The 19,016-nt window shown below is 39.4% G+C and overlaps 1 protein-coding gene and 1 long non-coding RNA gene across 8 annotated transcripts in view; one reads left to right on the top strand and one right to left on the bottom strand.

Annotated features, from left to right (window-relative positions):
• dpr12 (defective proboscis extension response 12) overlaps window positions 1-19,016 on the bottom strand; it is a 98,482-nt gene that overhangs the window by 3,630 nt on the left and 75,836 nt on the right. For 3 of the 4 annotated variants that reach the window (XM_089470083.1, XM_018012997.2, XM_089470082.1), the window contains 4 exons: window positions 13,942-15,216; window positions 5,203-5,327; window positions 3,385-3,474; window positions 1,453-1,620 (listed from right to left, as the gene is read on the bottom strand). In XM_089470083.1, the coding sequence (XP_089326209.1) occupies window positions 1,453-1,620; window positions 3,385-3,474; window positions 5,203-5,327; window positions 13,942-14,059 (501 nt within the window). In that variant the 5' untranslated portion in view covers window positions 14,060-15,216. The remainder of the gene's footprint in view (window positions 1-1,452; window positions 1,621-3,384; window positions 3,475-5,202; window positions 5,328-13,941; window positions 15,217-19,016) is intronic. The other variant, XM_089470084.1, reaches the window with a different exon arrangement.
• LOC108617273 (uncharacterized) overlaps window positions 1-19,016 on the top strand; it is a 134,191-nt gene that overhangs the window by 63,306 nt on the left and 51,869 nt on the right. For 3 of the 4 annotated variants that reach the window (XR_016270276.1, XR_016270275.1, XR_016270278.1), the window contains exon 3: window positions 2,477-2,643. This is a non-coding gene — a long non-coding RNA (uncharacterized LOC108617273). Of the gene's footprint in view, window positions 1-2,476; window positions 2,677-19,016 lie in introns of all 4 variants that reach the window. The other variant, XR_016270277.1, reaches the window with a different exon arrangement.

Below are 19,016 nucleotides of genomic sequence, written 5' to 3'. Positions count from 1 at the left end.
TACACAAAAGATAGAGTCAAGCAAATAATGCCAAATGCCAGTTGAGCGGGATATTTGGGTGGAATTGTTCGATACGCATGTTCCGATGCTTAAGCATTTGTCGTAATCAACTCGAATGTTAATGCTGTGCTGCATCTAACAGACTCTCTGTCCCTTTACTTCCCCCCTCTCTCTCTCTCTCTTTCACTATATCAATATCTGTCGATCTAACTGGCTTTGGTGCAGTGAAACGTTTTGACTGCAAAGAAATGTTGCACTCATTGAAATGCAAATCAAACAATTTCAATTTGGCACGCAAAATGAAACAAAAACGAACCATTTTCAATACATATATATATATGCATATACATATACATATATAGATATATATGTATGTATGTTGTGTATATAAGTATATGTAGATACGAACAAAAGTAACCAGAGGGCAGATGAACGAGCTGCACTGCAAAAAGGAAAAATAATCATTTCGGCATATTTGCATGCAGTGCTCGTCGAGAGGCAGCACCAACTGACAGACGGACAGACGGACAGACGGACAGGCGGATAGAGCTCCTCTGTTACCCTTGCTGCGCTAGCCTCGGCCTTATATTGAAATTGCATGCAAACAATTTTTGAAATTGAAGCTACTTTTTTTTCGAGGCTGCCCCAAACTACATCAGTATCTCGCTCTCACTCGCTCGCTGTTTCTCCATGACTATCTGCAACCTCTCTGTACTAGTCTCTACTTAGCTGTAAGTCTCGGCGCAGCACTTGTGCGGCTGCTGCACAAACAGAGTTACTGTCAAGTGTCCGTTTCAGGCGTTGCCCAAACTTTGTTGCCTTTCGCTTAGTTCAGTCCACCGACTCGACTCGACTCGACTCCACCATCTGTAGCCAAGACACGCCTCTTGCCATATCCGCTTGACTTTGGGGCTTTTGTATGGCTGGCTGGCTGGCTTACTTTCTGCATTACTTTGCACACATTCGGGGGGGCTTGCGTTTCAGTCAGTGGCTAAATATGTCAATGTCCAGTTTATCTGGCAGCCGCAGCGTCTGGCAGCGTCTGGCAGCGCTTGACAGCCACATGGTTTCGGCTGTGCCCTGTCAACGTCACATGTGCTCTGCGTGCCATGCGTACATGCAGCAGGTTGTCTTAAAACGAAACGCATTTGCATATTACAATTAAATCATGCGCCGGCGAAATCAACGTAAAAACCAAACAACAAAATGAAAAAATGAAAAAAAAATGAATGAAATGGGTTAAAAAACCCAAAAACCTCAATATTGCGTATACGCCGGGCTGTCTGGGTCCGTACGCCAAAATGGAGCATATGCAAATGCACTTTAGTTCATTTCAACTGCATTGCATGCATAAAATATATGCAATTCCAATGCATGCTCTCTCTCATTCACTCTCTCTCTCTCTCTCTCTCTCTCTCTCTCTCTCTCACTCTCTTTCTCTTTCGCACTCACCTGGCACTCGTACATGCCGTGATCCCGTCGCTGTACAAACTTTATCTGCAGCGTCCACATGTTGGAGCCGGGCGAGTGGAGTATCGCGAAGCGTTCATCATTTGTGTAGAGCTGGGCGCCCGAGGATAATATGTGCCAGTCCCGGCGACGTATCCAAGATATTTGATTCTGTTTTGCCCAACAACAGCAAAATGTGAGAAAATTAAATACAAAATTCAATAAAGAACGCAATCACAATCGCACATCCCATTATTGTCTATGTTAATTGCAAGCGCGCTCGAAAGTAGGCAACAGAAAAAAGAAAATTTTCAATTCACTCGCAATACAAGTGCATGCAATTAGCGCGGCGAATACATTACTTATATTTGATTATGGGTATTTTATAAATATACATGAGTGTGTGTGTGTGTGTGAATTGCAATTTTAGGAGAATGTTTTGCAAATGCAAGCTTAACAACAGGTTGAGTTGCTTTGAATGAGTTTAAATGAAAGCTTAAATATTTTAAAAATTTATGAATATGAGAGTGTATAATATATAAAGAGTTTTGTTTAAAGGCAATAAAAATAAGTAATTATAAAAGGAAAAAGAGTCTTGATATATTACTCTAGCCTGTTTAAATAAAAAAAAAAAATAAATAAATAAAAAAAAAAGATATATTATTAACGATCAGCATAAATAAAATAAATAAACCAGTAGGAGAGCCCTGGGTAACATATTGAAGCCTTGCTAGAGAAGTTCTAGTCATAGGAAGACCTACGGTAGAGACTCTCTATTCCTCACTCTCTACTATATAAACGTTTTTTTCGTTTTTCTTGATAAATTAATATTTCATTGGAATCTTTCTGTGAGCTCTTTCTTCAATGCTCAAATTTAAATTAAGATATTTAGTAGGCTACTTTTAGCTATATAATAAAAATTCATATTTATTTTTATTTATATGAATTTTTATTTATTTATTATTATTTTATATATTATTATTATTAATATTATTAATTTATTTTTTTTTATTTTTTTTTTTTTCAGATTTTTGTATGGATTTTAGCAGGAAGTTGGACAGCAAGAGCCCGCTAGATGATTGACCATGCACAAGCATGATAAGAGAAAGAAAGCTGAATAGCTTAGGCAAGAAATCTGGTTCAAAAGGGTTGAAGCATCCCTTTGCTTTAGCCATTGCTGGATAAAACTCACAGGTATATATATAATATATTACTCTCAATGTTACGGTAAGTTTTCAACTTTTCAACAATGCTGAAAATTTAATATGGATTCACTCGCTGCCTAACTGCTCTCCATTTGAATATATCAGAGCCTTTTTGCTGCCTTGCACAGCTCTCTAAATCCTAATAAATATTCTGATAATTGTTGCATTTAGCGAGAAATTTATAAAAAATGCTCCACAGCTCTTGTGAATGGAATTTCGCCTGACTCTGATTAATTGATATTTTGTCACATGCTTTGGCTCAATTATGGGCTCGGTGTCCATGTCTCTATGCCTGTTGGGTTCCATTGCGTGTCGTATTTGACTGTTGTTGTTTTGGTATTTTTGTTTTTTGTTTTTTTCGGGGTAGCATTTAATTGCTTGTTAGCAAACGTTGAATGCCAAACAAAGTGTACACAATGTCATGGCAAACGGTTTCTAGCTTTCAGCTGCAAATTAAGCATTCGCATTTTGTATGTTTCGTGCTCGGCTGCCAAAACAAATTGGACAATTGCGTGTCCCGATTCGACGAAGAACCGACCAAATTCTCATATATATGCAAACAAATAAAATGCCAGAGCTAAATGCCATATAATTAAAAACTGAAAATCGGAAAATATGCAATATGTGCAGCAAATAAAATGCAAGCGAAACTTAAAGTGGAAGCTTAAAGCAGGAGGCACCTTCGCCACGCAATTAGATAGAGGATAGACAAGAACAAAGCTAAACAAACCCAATTTACACCCACACGATCCACGCCGGTGACTTTGCAGACGAGAAAGGCGGTGCCACCCAGTTGGACGGTTGTATTGTGCGCCATCAGCTGTGGGTGAAAGAAAAAGAGAAACAAAGAAAAGGAGAAAAGGGGAAGGGAAGAAAGGGAGTTGGGTGAAGGAGAAAAGTACAAGACAAAAAGTTAAAAGTTCATTTTTCATGTGTTACCTGTAAAAGTAAAGCTAAAAGGCAAGCAAGGAATGCTATAAAATACCAAAGAGTTTGAGTATTCTAGGCGGGTATGCACGACTCAATGCTAGCCCGGATGTCTTGTGTTAAGTTGACAGAACTTTTATTTTGCCATCTTCAATTATAAGTTGCATAAATATCTTCTACTTCAGGCTGTTACATACTTTTGCACTAGCCCATCATACCCGCTGCGCAATCGCCATTGGGGTATTAAAAATACCATCAAATGCTGTCTGACTGCACAATTAGTCAGCAGAATTTGAAACGCTAGACGCATACAGGGTGAGGCTGATGAAGCTGTTGCCCAAATTAGACGACTATAAAATTTTGAAGCTGCATTCGCGTTCTTTTTTTTATTACTGTCACGTTTTGTGGCTAGAAGAAAAATACGTAATTTACTTGCAGCAGATCTAAGCCAAAAAATAAAAAAATTGAAGCATTTAAACTGGCTAGACGGGCGAGCAGACAGCTAATGATTGGGGCTTGTTTTAATTGGCTAATTCAAATTGATTTGATGAGCTTTTGCGTAAAATTGAAAGGGAATTTATTACAAGGTTATTTGAATAGCCTAAACAAATTTAATCTGGGATTGCCTTATTTGAATAGTCAAAGAATTGGATTGGAGATCTTGTGTAGCTAAAGACCTTGAATGGAGTTTTGGTAGCTCTACAGTTTGACTCGAGATCTTGAATAGCCATAGATTTTGACTGGAGATCTTGGATAGCTAAAGAGCTCGAATGGAGATTTTAGACTGGTATACAGTTTCACTGGAAAATTTTAATAGCCAAGACTGGAGATCTTGGATAGCTAAAGATTTTGATAGCCCTACAGTTTGAAATTTGTTAACAGCAAGTATAAATGTTTTGATAGGGAACACTTGAAAAGGATATATTCTGGTCTCCAATATACTGCATAACTTGTATCAATATACTTGTATATGTCATCCATGTAAAGAATATACTAAAGAAATAATCAGGCACATTAAGGTGCTAGCTTATATACCGTGCGTATATCAGACCAGAAGTAACTGCTTGAAAATATACCTGATAAAGCCTGCAAAACTTTAAATTGAGTAAAATTTGCAGTTGACTTGTATTAGTTATGTGAATGATTAGAGACCCACTCATAAGTCACGCGCTGTAAACAGTTCAATTGCCTCACCCTGTATGCATATGTCTAGCTGGACATACATACATAGATATATATATACTCAAACGTACTTAGTAGTGGTAGTTTGAGCAAATTTACGGCTTGGCCTCTTTGGCTGATTGGATAGTTAAAGTCGGGCGCGAGTGTTGTATAAATAAGCACTAAAAGATTAATTAAAGCCGGCGCGTCTTCATGTTGTATAGTAATTAGCATTAGCCGCGCTTTTCAACTCGATTTGCATGTCCTTCGCAGGACATTGCACATTAGCATATTGATCAGGCTAACGGTGGCTAGCTGTTGGGGCTATGAGCACGTTGAGCACACTCCACCTTTAGCTCTGCATTCAATTCAATTTCGTAGACACACTTGGGTGCACTTCATCGACTATCCTGTGCCTGTCCTCGTGCTGTATTGAGTCAGTTTGTCAATTCTTACTTACCTCGCTGTCCTCGAACATGGGACTGTCGCTGGAGTCGAGATTATTATCCAATTTGGAATCGGCATTTATGCCGTTGCGCGTCCATAGCTTCTTCCAATCGTTATCTGTGAGTATTGACTTTTGGTCTGCAATCAAAGTGTGAGAGGAGAAGAGAGTGGTGAGTGAGAGAGTGGAGAGTGAGAGAGAGAAAGTTAGACAAGAGCCTGGCAAATAAGCCAAGTCCAAAGTGCAATCACAAATTGCGTTAAAGGACTGTACACTCGTCGCCTACACTTTTGCTTCTTCTTCTTCTTTTACTTCTTTTTTGGCAATCAGCAAATGCGACCTATATATAAATCCAAAGTTTCATCGTTCGTTTTTTCTTTGCTCACTGCAATTGCTAGTTAAAAGATATCCTTTAGCCTTGCTCTACCTGCCGAAACGAAATCCATTGCAAACTGTTGAAATAATAAAGCTTTTGATTGACATACGAAAACTCAGCGTGTTATTTACGATTATTGCCTCTACATGACATTTATTGATTCGTCCACCCTACCTGCCGCCTCCCTCCCTCAGCGCCACAGTTCATGTTGATGGAACACCCATACATACACACACACACACACAGTTATATAAACTGTTTCCCCATTGTCCTTGTCTAATTTGTGTTTATTTTTGGATCACGCAAACGTCCTTATATGTAATGTAATTACATCAACTTTGTAGCCATGTTGAAAAATTGATTATTAGCTGGAATCTCATTGAGTTAACAAACACAAAGTCCACTCGTACTTCTACAACAATTTCTTTTCTAATTAAACCCCAGTTTTAATTCAATTGCAACATAATTATATTTATGTGGCAGAAAGAAGGCAATAAGTTTTGATATAGTTTTAGAGCTCATTGAAGGCTCTTCGAGAAAATACAGAAAATATATTAAGGCCGTATTCAATGACTGTAAGCTAATAAAAGATTATGGGAGCGAAAGAAAAGAGTTGATCGATATAAATTTGAGTTTGTTGTGTTTCTGATAGAAAGGCTTTCCAATAATCTCTGAGTCTTTTCTTTGCATGGAAGTGGGGAAAAATTATATAATTTCTGCTATGAGCTACGAGAATGGAAAGAGCTGCGGGTTATTTCATTTGTGAATTTATGAAAATCACATAGAAAGGCTTTTCAATTACAGAAAGTCTGTTCACATTCCTTTCCTTTAGTTATAAGAAATGTTCAAATTTAACATAATTTTGGTAAATACTTTATTTTACTGATTAGTATACTAGTATATTTTTAGAGGATTTAGAAAACGTATCTAGCAAAGAGATAGTGTGAGCTAATTAAAATATACAGCATTATCTTTATATACAACATTATATTTATTATTTCACTCAAACGAGATTTTCTACGGCCAAATTGAGTTCATGAAAATCGCAGAGAGAGGCAACAAATAATCTGTTTTCAATAATCTAATAATACATACGCTAATCCTATATATCCTATAAATATGTCTCAACAGCCCCAAATACATTTCCATGCCTTGCAAAACTCTATAAAATTAGAGCTAATTTCAACTGTCACTCATAATAAAAAACATCATGATTCAGTGACCCGCCAGAATGTTCGGGCTCTTAAGTAGCTGATGAACTTTGGCAGACGCCGTGATGTTTATTTTAGCAGGTCAATTTATGATATAGAAACAAAAGCAAAATCGATTAAAATGAAGGAAAACGCCGATTAATCCAATTAGTCTGGTCAAACAGAATGCATTTTAAATAACGGGACAAAGTCTGGCCAGGGTCTCTTGACCCACGTCAAAATACGCGTCACACGTTCCTTTCTTTTTGGGTTTTCTCTATTCTGCTTTTGTTTTTATAGAACAAGCGCTAATATTGATACGTAAACTACATCAAAAGCCATGCCATAGGGTCAGTACACCGCCAATATTTACCTGGGCAAAGCAAATATACTTGAATGTGGTCTAAGTGGCTTTCTGGCTAGATTTGGAGATAAGCATAAGCAGCTTGCTTTGACCCTAATAAGAATATAATTTCAATACAGAAAGAGTTATTACAGATCGATAATGCTAATGGCGATTGGAGGAGCGAGCCGAAGAGCTGTTTGGACCGAGACCCATGGATAAACGTAGCCATCGCTCTCAGTGCACTCAGTGCTGCCCGCTGGCTTATTAGTAAGCAATTTATTAAGTATACGCCTCGTGCTAATTTGAATCGAGCCGGAGTGCAACGCTCACTAACTAACTAACGAACTAACTACGATAATGCTCAACTTGATGTTTACTTTAATTAGGAAACTTTGATTGCCCGGGCAGCCCAGCTGTGAGCGGCTGACCCATAGCCAAATTAAATTTCCGCCACGCTGAGTCTTAAGTTGTTCGCTTTTCCACTGCTGCTGCCTGGCTCTGGCTCATCGTCGTCTTCTTGAAAATGGATTGCGTGCTCAAGCAGCTGGAATATGACTGACTGACCAGCGGACTGGACTGGAGAGGAGAGCAGAGCAGTGTAGAGTAAAGGAAGAGCACATATAAACTCAAGAGCGCGGAATGTTGTAAAAGGAAAAGTGTATTAAATCAATCAATCAATCAGCGATGCAAAATGTGAAAAAAATAAAACGAAGCGCACAAACTTTTAAGCAGCCAGCACACACACACACACACGCACGTGAACTCTTTCGGCCTTGGCCAAATCGAAACTGCAATTGGCGGAAATCGTAGAGCGCCAGAAACTCTTTAAGCTCCCGCCGCTCTGCCCTCAGCCCTCAGCTTGGCTCTCTCTCATATTTACCTACTGTCTGCCTTTTGCTGTTAGCCATAAAACACAGCGTAGCATAGCAGCTCGCACTTTTATTGCCTCGTAAATTTTTATAGTTCATACTTTAGGCATGCGTATGCAGTCCAAGCAGCACACACACAGCGACAGAGCTACACATAACCATATCCATATCCTCGACTCATATCACTGTTCCTCTCTCTTTCTTACACGCTGTGTGTGTGTGTGCGTCTTATGCCCTGCACTTGTATTTGTTATTGAATTTGTATTCGTTTTCGTATTTGTTGAGTACATGCGCATTGTCCTTTTGTCAGTGTGTGTGTGCGTGTGTGTGTGTCGGTGTGCGTGCATGTAATTTATGCGCCTGTTTTGCCAATGACGTCAAGTCTCACTGCTTTTTTTTTTGTTGGCTTATGCTGCTCTTCTTTATTTTAAATATTCACTTTTGAAATGTTCAAAGAGAGTATATTAGTTGCATGTTCCTTTGGGCTGCATGCAGAGAGACATAGAGACTTGAGACTGAGGACTTGAAGCTAGAGTGAGGAAAACTGAGACTAGGCAGCTAAGGCTATGGAGTCGAGGTTGGAGACTATGGCTGACCGGCTATGTAGACTATGGAGACTATGGAGACTAGCTATAAGTAGCTGGCGAACAAGTATTCTGCAGTCGTGAGCAGCCGTTGGCAATTTTCGTATGCTCGATGGTCACGCTGCATTGACTGTAAATTTAAATATATACTATATGCGCATATATTTATGTATATATATATACACGTATATATATATAATGTATATCTATATAATATACATTAAAAGTCTGCAGACAATAAAAGTGCGTCATTAATAACAACAACAATGCTTGGAGCAGGAGGTGGTCAGGGACAAAGCAGAGCCACTTTATGACGGGTCAGGTCGATTTTGGTGGTCAGCAGCAAAAACGCTTATATATGACAGTTATGTGTGCGTGTGTGTGTGTGTGTGTGTGCGGCTAACAAATATATATATTAGCTGTAGAGCTGGAATAAGTATAAATTCTTTATCTTTGCATTTGTATGCATGACAGCACACACACACACACACACACACGCGCGCTTAGGCGCCCACATATACGCACTGACAAGTCGAAATATATTGCGCATGTTAAGAGGAATGTAAATGCTTAGACACACAACACCCAAAAAAAGAAAAAGTAGAGGCAAAAAAAATCCAAACGCGCGCTCAAGCCCAAAAACCGAGTCTAAGGTCAAGTGCCGTCGAGAGATATAGAGGGAGAGGGAGTATGTGTGTGTGTGGTGTGTGTGTGTGGTGTGTGGTGTGTGACTCGCTATAATAGTAAAAAAACACGCACTGCTAATAAAATGGCTAAAAGTCGCGCATTTGGCCGCCGCTGCTCGCCTTTAGCTTTTTGGCTCGATACGTGCGCATGTCAGCTGGCAGCGGCTTAGCGGGCGAGAGTGTGAATTATATTATGCCTGAAAGTAGGCAACAGTAATAAAACTTTTTGCTCTAGCAATGAGCCGGCCGGATGTCCAGCAATAAGCAAGAGGAACAGCAATAGCAGCAGGAGCAGCAGCAGCAGCAGCAGACCAGCACGACTAGCTAGTTACCCTGTAGAGTGAAGAGTGAAGAGAGCGGTAGCTGACTGTAAAGCGATAAATAATGAAGTCAGCAAGCTTTGTGCCTGCTGCTGCTCGCATGTCTATTATTAATAATAAATATTTCTTGTCAATCTTGCGGACGTTTAGCGAACGCTCTATGGCCGTGGAGCACGATACGAAATGCTTTTCAGCTGTGTGTGCGCGCACTTGTCATGTTGCTGCCAAAATGATTATTTATATCTATAGCGGGCGCACATTACTCAGAGTGGGAGAGAGGGAGAGAGTGAGAGGGGGGCACACAGTGCGTATGCGTAATATTTTAATGCCCTGCCAATATGTTGGGGTGCTGCTGTCTGCTGGCAGTTAAGCCCGAAAGCTGCTTAAGTCAACGTGGCCAAAGTGCTTAGCAGTTTTTAAGCTGCCTGACAGTCGACCTCACTCGAACTCCAAGCAACCTCAACGGCTGACTGAGTACCGTCTGCCACATGCTGCGTTGGCACCGCCTCCGCTGTCGCCTCTACTGCCGCCTTTACCTTAACCTGAGCTCTCATTTTATCTAAACCCCGTAAGCCAAAGATCGCGCGTCTAGCGTTACAAATGCCTCGGGCTTAATATGAAAACCACTAAGAAAATTTAGCGAAAATAGCTGAAATTTTACAGCGCATTAGAGGGGCATGCAGGAGGCAAAACTCATTTGCACTTGAGAAACATGAGCGCCAGCGCGAATCGGGAGAGAAAAAGGGCAGAAGCGAAAGGAAAAAGAAAACGAAAATATTGTAAATGCGTGTGTGTGTGAGTGTGTGTGTGTGTGTGTTTGAAGTGTGAAGTGTGAAGCATGAAACTGGCCCGGCTCGACCTTGACGCAGGCAAATATGCCAGAGCTACAGATAGAGTGAAAGATAGACATAGAGAAGGAGAGAGAGAGAGAGAGAGAGAGAGAGAAGGAGAGTGGGAGAGGGAGCGCTAGCTGTATATAGCTTCTTCACAGACAGGAGTCGACACGTGTGTCTCGGCTGTTGTTATTGCCCTGCCTGTCAGTCGAAAGTGCTAAGCTTAACGTTTTCTTTTCCTTTTTTTCTTACCCAACCTGGCAGACGGCATATATAATATCTAAAATATATATGTTGTTATGTATAATATATGATACAGTATTTGTCAAAAGTATTTGCACCAAGAAATTTATTTGATTGACAACTTTTTACTAGAGCCGAAGGAGATTCGTTTTCTATGATCTTTTGCCTTCCTTTTAATATGGTATATTATTTCCAAATGAATGATTTGATGTAGTACGAATAATTTCTGGTAGAAAATATGTTGTATAAAATCAAATGAAAATGTCGAGCAGAGATCTAGAGATTACTAAGCTGAAAATTGCGACATATGTGGGCTGTCCATATACTTTTGACTGTGACTGTTCATATTATATATATATTGACAAGAAATATGCACACATCTTATATAACATATATACCAGCATACATACACAGATTACACAATATATATATACTACATCGTATATATATATATATTATATAGATATACTCTTGTCGGCAACCGTATGGCTTCAATTTTTGTTTCGCTTAGCAGTTGTTGCTTTTCGAGTTGTTCGCTTTTCTCTTGCCTTTTTCCTGTTCGCCTTCTTTTGGTGAAACTGACAGTTGCGAGTTCTTGGACTGTTTGAATTATTTGCATATTTCACGTTTCACATTTACCAGTTTTTGGTTTTTATTTTCCAATTTCATTTGCTTTTTTTTTTTGCGGTCACTTTAAAAAGTCAATTTAACAAAAGAAAAAACTTTACTTGTCTCTGCTTCTGTTTTTTATTTTGTTCGGCATAGATTCTTAAGCCACAAGGCGTGGCAATAAATTTTCAATTTTTGCGCTGTCACGCGACACTGCCACGCCCCCAGCCGGCTGCGCTACAACGGCAGAGGCGGCGTAATGAGCGCCGAGCCGATAAGGTGTCGCCATTGCCCGCTGTGTGTGTTTTTCAGCGACTCTTGATAATTTATGCGTAACGCGTTGGTCGCACAAACAAAATATAAAAAGAAGACAAAGCCGCTAAAAAAAAAAACAGAAACAAAGGTCGCATTCGGGGAGCTTTTAGGTCAAAACCAAAGCCGCAAGGGCAGCAGCAGCGGCAGCAGCTAAAAAATGGCGATTCGCCCTTAACGCTAATCTCTCCCCTGTGTATTTTTCATTATCCTTATTATTTGTGAATGTTACGTGTTGGCCATAACTTAGCGTGGCTAACGATGCGTATACGTGATGCTACACACCCACACACACACAGAGAAAGAGGCAGAGGACAGGGAGAGACATCCACACACTCTCGCCTAAGTAGCAGGCGCTGAGGCATGGCTGGCTTTTAGCTCAGCTCTCGCATCCATTTAAACCAAATTAGCCAAAAGGTCAGAAAAAGTGCCGCGAGCAAAGGCGGCCAAAGTCCGCCGAGCGCTGGCCGTGCGCGCTTGATGAAAAATTAATAATTGTTTGCCAAGCAATTGCCGCCGAGGCCGACTTTAAAATGTGTTTACCTGCTCATCTCACTCACTCACTCGCCTCGCTTGCTATCTGCCTCTCTTTCTCTCTCTCTCTGGCTTTCGCAGCTTCTTTGTCTGCCGTAAAAAGTTTTTAGCTAAAAACTGTGCTACACTTGAGCTCTAGGCCACACGCCCGTTTCAAATTGAATGACAAACATTTAACCAGCGCAAGTACTTCTTCATTTCAATGCCCGCTCGCAGAGGGGAGAGAGTGGGAGGAAGAAAGAGAGTGCAAAGATTCTTTCGTCTGTCTTTAACAATGCACAGCATTTCGTTGATATCGGAAATGAATAGTTCGAATTGGGCATATTTGCTACTGGATAAGCTTCGCTAATAAGAGATTAGAACTATTTGAATTCTTTCATTGACAATGCGACATATCGGACGTAACTAAGGCATTATTAACGAAAATGAATTTGTACTAATGACATTTCAAATTTAAAAATTCAACTACTAAACTTTCAGTTACTTAAGTTGGCAGAAAACTTAAGAGAAATATCATTTCATCATAAAACAACTTTGAGTTACAGATGTGTAGCATACTTTTCTGCGCCTATAATCATTAAAGAGCTAGAGCCCAAAGGCCTTTGGACTAGTTATATTCTCATCATTCTTATCCATAGATTGTGCAAAAGAAAAAAATATATAACAATAATGAGTAAGGGACATGTCAAAAGCTTTAACTTCCACAATTCAAATTATTTTTTTATATCCATCTATCGTTTATCTTGTACTTTCCAGATACTATCCCCTATCCTCTACATTCTGGCTTTTATTTCCGTATATCCTTATATCCTCTATCTTTTCTATTCTTTTATGGATTTTATTCTCATCTAAAGCATAAGACATGCTCCTCTCTTTTCTTTTATCTACTGTCTTTTATGCTCTGTAGCTTCTAAACAATATTGTATTTGATATGCCTTATTTTCTCTTCTTTATCATTCTTCCCCGCCATTTTTAATGGTATATCTAAATTATTTATTATTCATTTATCTATATTATTTCCCCAGTTTTATTAGTCTCTATTCTAACTGATAATCTTTACCTCGAACGATTTTCTATAATTTAACAACTGTATTCTATCTTTCATCTCTCATCTTCCTTCTCTTCTATCCTCTTTGTTCTAGCCTTATAAACAATTTTTTATTGCTCTATAGTCAATGTCCTTTTTTTATTTTTTTATTTCGCATATTTTTCTCTCATCTCCCATCTTCAATCTTCCAAATTCTATAAATCTCTTTCCATAAGCTATTCCTCCCACTCGACAGAGTATTATGCAGTCGTTCATGCTTGTCTGTCATGGCTTAGCTTATTTTCGCTGTCTCTTTTGCTCTCGTTCTCTTTCATAGTCACTTTTGGGCCATTAATGAAAATATTTGGTCTAAAAAGTTTTAGCCGCAGGTGCCTTGCTTAGCCTAGCTACCTGCTCCCCCTCCCACTCCTGCTCCTGCTCCTGCTGCTCCTGCTCCTGCTCCTACTGCTGCTGCCCACTCGCTTGGCCCAGCCCACTCACTCAGAGCCTAATAAAATTTGCTCGCGTAATAAATCCGTAAATTGGCAAAGTTTCGTCTAGGCTTAGGCGCATAGCATTTAATTGCACGAGTGGGCGTGGCCAGCGCGCCCAACTCGCGCTTTATGTAAATACGCTAAATAAACTGAGGCGTTGCGCGCTAGAAAATTTCATTTAAATTCAATTGTTTCGAGGCCACTAAAACCTGAATTCGCTTTTAACTGTCGCGCAGTTCTAGTTGTTGTTGTTGTTGTTGTTGCTGGCTAAAATAGCTGTTGCATTAATTAAATGGGCAGTCAGATTTTGGGCGTGGGGCGTGTCACTCACCTGTTTCCAGCGTTGTGGCCAGCAGCAAGGTGGGCAGGCACAGCAACAAAATGCGCAATTCCATTAAATGCAGCGGCACACGCAACAGCCGCAAGCGCAGCAGCCGTGGCGGCAACATTTGTAGCAGTTTCTCTCGCTCTATCCCTGTTCCTGCCTCTGTCTCCTTTGTGTTGCGTGGCAGCTGCAACAGCTGCGCGAGCTTAGCTTAGTTGGCGTCTTTTCAATAGTTACGGCGGGGCTACACGGCACAATGGCACATCGATGCTGCTGCTGCTGTTGCTTTTTCTTCTTCTTCTAGTTGTTGTTGTTGTAGTTGTTGTGGCACGCTTATTAGGGTTAATGGCTTTTTGAATGAACGCGCTGTTTCCTTTCAGCAAAAAAACGCCAGCACAAAAGGCGCCACAAAACTAATACACATATGCTAGTTGTGCAGTTGTTGTTGCTGCCAGTTGTTGTTGTTGTTGTTGCCGTACAACTGATGCGCTGATAAATGATGCTGCTGCTGCTGCTGCTCTCAGTTGTTGCTATTGCTGCAGTCCCTTCCTGCTGCTCTCGCTATTTCCTGTCTGATTTTTCTACCACTTTTTCGCTTTTGTTGTCGCCTGTCAATGCGTTGCTCTTGCTCTACTTGCTTCTCCCTGCTGCTGCTGCCACTGCTACTGCTTCTGCTTCTGCTTCTTCCTCTCTTGTTGTTTGTATCAAATTTGCAGCTTGTTATTTGGCCTGCCCTGCGTATTCTTTCACTAGCTGTTTGCGGCTCCTCCTACTTCAGGGGGCGTATAACTTGCATGTTCTCCATCATTTTTCATGTCACTGCGCATTAGCACATTAAGCCAAGAGCCATGTATTTGCTATTGCTATTGTTGTAGCTGTTGTTGCTTACTACTATTGTTGTGTACACACACACACACACACACTCTCACACACAGCAAGCGAGAGGGAGTAAAAAATTAACACTCGCTTTTTATGAAATTACATTCAATTTGCTGCTGTAACGCTGCTGTTGCTCTTGCTGCTCCTGCTTCAGCTCCTGCTGCTGCTCCTGCTGCTGCTAGTGTTTTTGCTCTTGGCCAACAGCAACAACAAACGACACAATCACAACGTCACGTCGATGATGAATCGCTTTTAATGTAATGTCCTTTACACACTTTATATATATGTGTATGTTTATATATATTTCCTTTTCTTTTGCGTTTTCCGTTTTCCTTCACTCTGGGGAATTGTCAGTTATTTTGCGCTGCTCTCTTAATAAGTTTGAACTGATCCATCTGGTCTCTGGAAAGAAAATGGCAACAAGAAAAGCACATAAATCAGATAAGTTTATATTGTTCAGTCTCGAGCTTCAATTTAAGATTTAAGATTGCAACTTCAAAGGACCAAATAATTGATATCAATGTTCAGTTTTGATTCCCGGAATTCCTATTTGATTTTTCGCCGACTCGATGGGCTTTTTCGCTGGCCTAATTGGGCAGTGGGCAGAGAGCGGGAATTTTCGCCTCATTTATATTGATTTTAAATTCTTCATTAAAACAGCTTTATATACTCGCGTTTATAATTCATATTCATTCATCAGCAGACTTGTCTTAAATAAAATATTTTTCTAGATTCTCTGGATATAATTTGATTTGCAGTGAACAAATTCTGTTAAAGGAAATTACAAATCAATATGAAATAATAAATGAAATTATAGTTTAAATTTTAAATGCAATTTATTTGGCATTAGAAACATTTTTTATATATTTTTATTTTGATTTCTTTTTTTTCGCAAATTATGAAAGTTTCAGCATTTCAGAAGTTTTGCCTCACTGATATTGTTATTGTTATTGTTGTCATTTGCTCTTAATGTTTATAAACTCGCTTAAATTGTATTTAATTTGCATTCAATGAAAGCTGTCAATCCAATTAGAATTCGGCTTGCGACCATTTCTGATTGTCTTAAGCAGATTCTCGTTCAGATTGCAGTGCACAATGGAGCGAAGGGCGTATTCCTTGTAAGTATTTTGTATTTGGCATTGTAATTGGACCGTTGTGCCTTACAAAGCACCCTAATTGCATATATACTTATATATATAACTGTATGCAAAGCATGGTATATATTGGGCTTTTTGTTCCTACATTAATTTGCATACTGAATGAAATTTATTTATTGTGCCTCGGAAATTTGCCACATTATTTATAGGTCAACAAGAGGCGACTCGCCGCAACTTGCTACGCGTAATGAATGGACAAGAGATAGCCAGAGTGGGACCAGGAGATAGATAGAGAGAAAGAGAGAGTGAGAGAGTGTGAGAGAGTGAGAGAGTGAGGAAGGGCGATAGAGGGCAAGGAGCAGTAAAGGGAGAGCGCTGATATAGACTAAGTGGTGTAGATATGAAGCTGAACTGAGCTCTGCTGCGACAATGCTGTCTTGATTTTATGCTCGCCCGGCAAGTGGAAAAGAGAGTATATAGGCTTAGCCTCTGTGTTCGTTTTGATGTTTGGTTACATAAATGAGACCAAGGCGCTGATGGCATGACAAATATGAATGATATATATATATATCTACTCAATATGAATAAATGATATATACCATAGTCTAGTAGTCTGGTAAAGATTCGGTAAGTTGAATCACTGTTGATATGCTCTAATGTTGAATTACATTATTTATTTAATCTATAGTCATTTTTATAAATTATAAAATAAATTATTTAGAGAGGTGAGATAGTAAAAAATTATTTACAGAATCTTTCGGCCTATTATTAATAAAAAAATATTTATTATTATTAATAAATAAAAATTATAGAAAATATTAGATATTAATGAAAGTATTATTGTCATTATTATTATTATTTATTTCATTTATTTATTTTGAAGTTAGAGTCGATATGAAATTAAAATGAGCTTCTGGAATAAATAAATCAGAGTCTAATCTCTTTATTTTTTATTGAAAAATATTATTATTATTTATTAATTTAGCAGTTAGATTTGTTAGACTCAAGATAGGCCTTTCGGCTTGATTATTATTTTATTTCATATTTTTATTTAGCTCTTCGCTCTTAGCACAACTTGAACGCGTATTATGCAGCTGGCTAAGCTCGACTGTTGTTATCCTAAGTTGTTTTTATAATTTGTTCTTCTTTTATTTTATTTGTTTATTTGCACGCACGAGTGACTTTAGAGTTTTCATTTTGGTTTATTTTTTATGCTAAAGACCATAAAAATATAAAAAAGCTACATTTTGTTCTCTTTGCCATTTGGTCAGCAAGTTGAACGTAACTCATAATTTTCAGCTGCCTTTTTATTATGATATTTATTTTCTCTTTTTTTTCGGGGTTCTGTTTTTGGTTTCTTTTTTTATGTTTTTACTTTAGTTTTTATTATAATTTTTATTATTATTATTTTTATTATTTTGTATCTAACAGAGATGCTAAAATAGAAATGATGTATGTATGAATTTAAAAACTTTTGCATATATGTATATATGCATGTTTATAATATATGTGTATTATATATAAATGAAAATTGAAAATTTTGGTGGCAAACTGCGGCGCTCGTTGCTCATTTTAATTACAAAACAATGTGGAAGTTTGGCTAAGCAAATGTATATGTATACATGTGTGTGTGTGTGTACTTATATGTATTTTATGTAAAAGTATGGTTAGTATATTTAATTAAGCAATGTCCATGGCAACTTATTTGCAAACAAACATTAGCAAAATGTCATGCGGCTTGAATTTATGACACACTCGTGTGCAATTCATTTAAATTGATAAAAGCAGCTGATGTTGGCTGTTGGTTGTTGGTTGTTGTACGACTGTGGATGGGTCGTCTTGGTGGGTGTTGCCTGTGTTGTTAGTTTTGTCGCAAATGCAGCGCAGTTTTAGAGTAATTCTCTAGCAAATGTTATGCAAGTGGAATGCTATTTTATGTGCCAATGTCTGTGTCGCTCGCGTCAGTGTGTGTGTGTGTGTGTGTGTGTGTGTGCAACACAGCTATGCACTTAAATGCAGTCACGTATACAGGGCGAGAGAGGGAGAGAGTAGCAGTGTGTGTGTGTGTGCGAGTGAGAGAGCAAACGTACATATTATTATCTTGACACAATGGTGCCATAAAACTTAAAGACCCCCACAGCAGTTGCTGCTGCCAGCCCCGCCCCTCGCAAGGGCAACTGCCAGCGAGCAAAGAATGCGAGCGGGGGGCGGAAGGCGGGAGGCGGCTGGGACTGGAGCTGGAACGTGGCACAGCGAAATGAAGGACATGGCATTTGCCGCCCAACAGCAACAACAACAACCATGCCATGCCAGCAATGTCTCTGTTGCTGTTTTGCTGCTGCTTTCTTTTCATAACACTCGCATATGCACATTTGTACATTTGTATTGTGCGGATGGGCAAGAGAGAGAGAGAGAGAGAGGGGGTGTGGGGGGCTTGAGTCCAGCTGCAGGCGCCTCGGGGCGCGTTGGAGGTTATATGGAAATTGTAATAAGTTGAAAACCAAAAAGCTGATGTCATGAGGTTAGTTGCTCTGGCTCAAGTTTCAAGCGACAATCATGTGCTTTTCTTTTGTGCGGCTCAAGCTGTTGTTGTTGTTGTTGTTGTTGCTGTTGTTGCTGTTGTGTGCTGACCTCATACTTCATTTTGTAGCTTTTGTTTGTTTGTAGCTGGCATGCGAATTCTGCTGTTGTTGCTGTTGTTGCTGTTGCTATTGTTGTTGTTGCATAATGCACTGAGCTTGTGCCCCGTTGTCGCTGTCGCTGTCGGAAATGTAACGGCATGCCACATGACACAAACACACAGAGTAGGAGCGAGAGTGTGTGTGAGAGTGAGAGGGAAACACTAAGACAGTCATAAATATTTCATATGCAACTGCTGTGCCGTATTATTGTTGACAGTAATTGAGGAGAAAGAGAATGAGCAAGAGAGAGAGAGAGAGAGAGAGAGAGAGAGAGAGAGAGAGAGAGAGAGAGAGAGAGAGAGTGAGAGTGAGAGTGAGAGTGAGAGAGGGAAGCCATGCGAGAGTGTGGGGCTTTGAGAGAATCGTAGTAAATTATTTAAATGTTTATTTGGGGATTTGCAGTTACACACACACACACACACAC

The sequence above is a fragment of the Drosophila arizonae genome, chromosome 5, assembly GCF_054131065.1.
Source record: "Drosophila arizonae isolate 15081-1271.41 chromosome 5, UAZ_ARI_1.0, whole genome shotgun sequence".
In the NCBI taxonomy this organism is placed as follows: Eukaryota; Metazoa; Arthropoda; class Insecta; order Diptera; family Drosophilidae; genus Drosophila; species Drosophila arizonae.
Note: the sequence above shows the minus strand (reverse complement) of the source record. Positions and strands in the feature narration are given on the sequence as shown.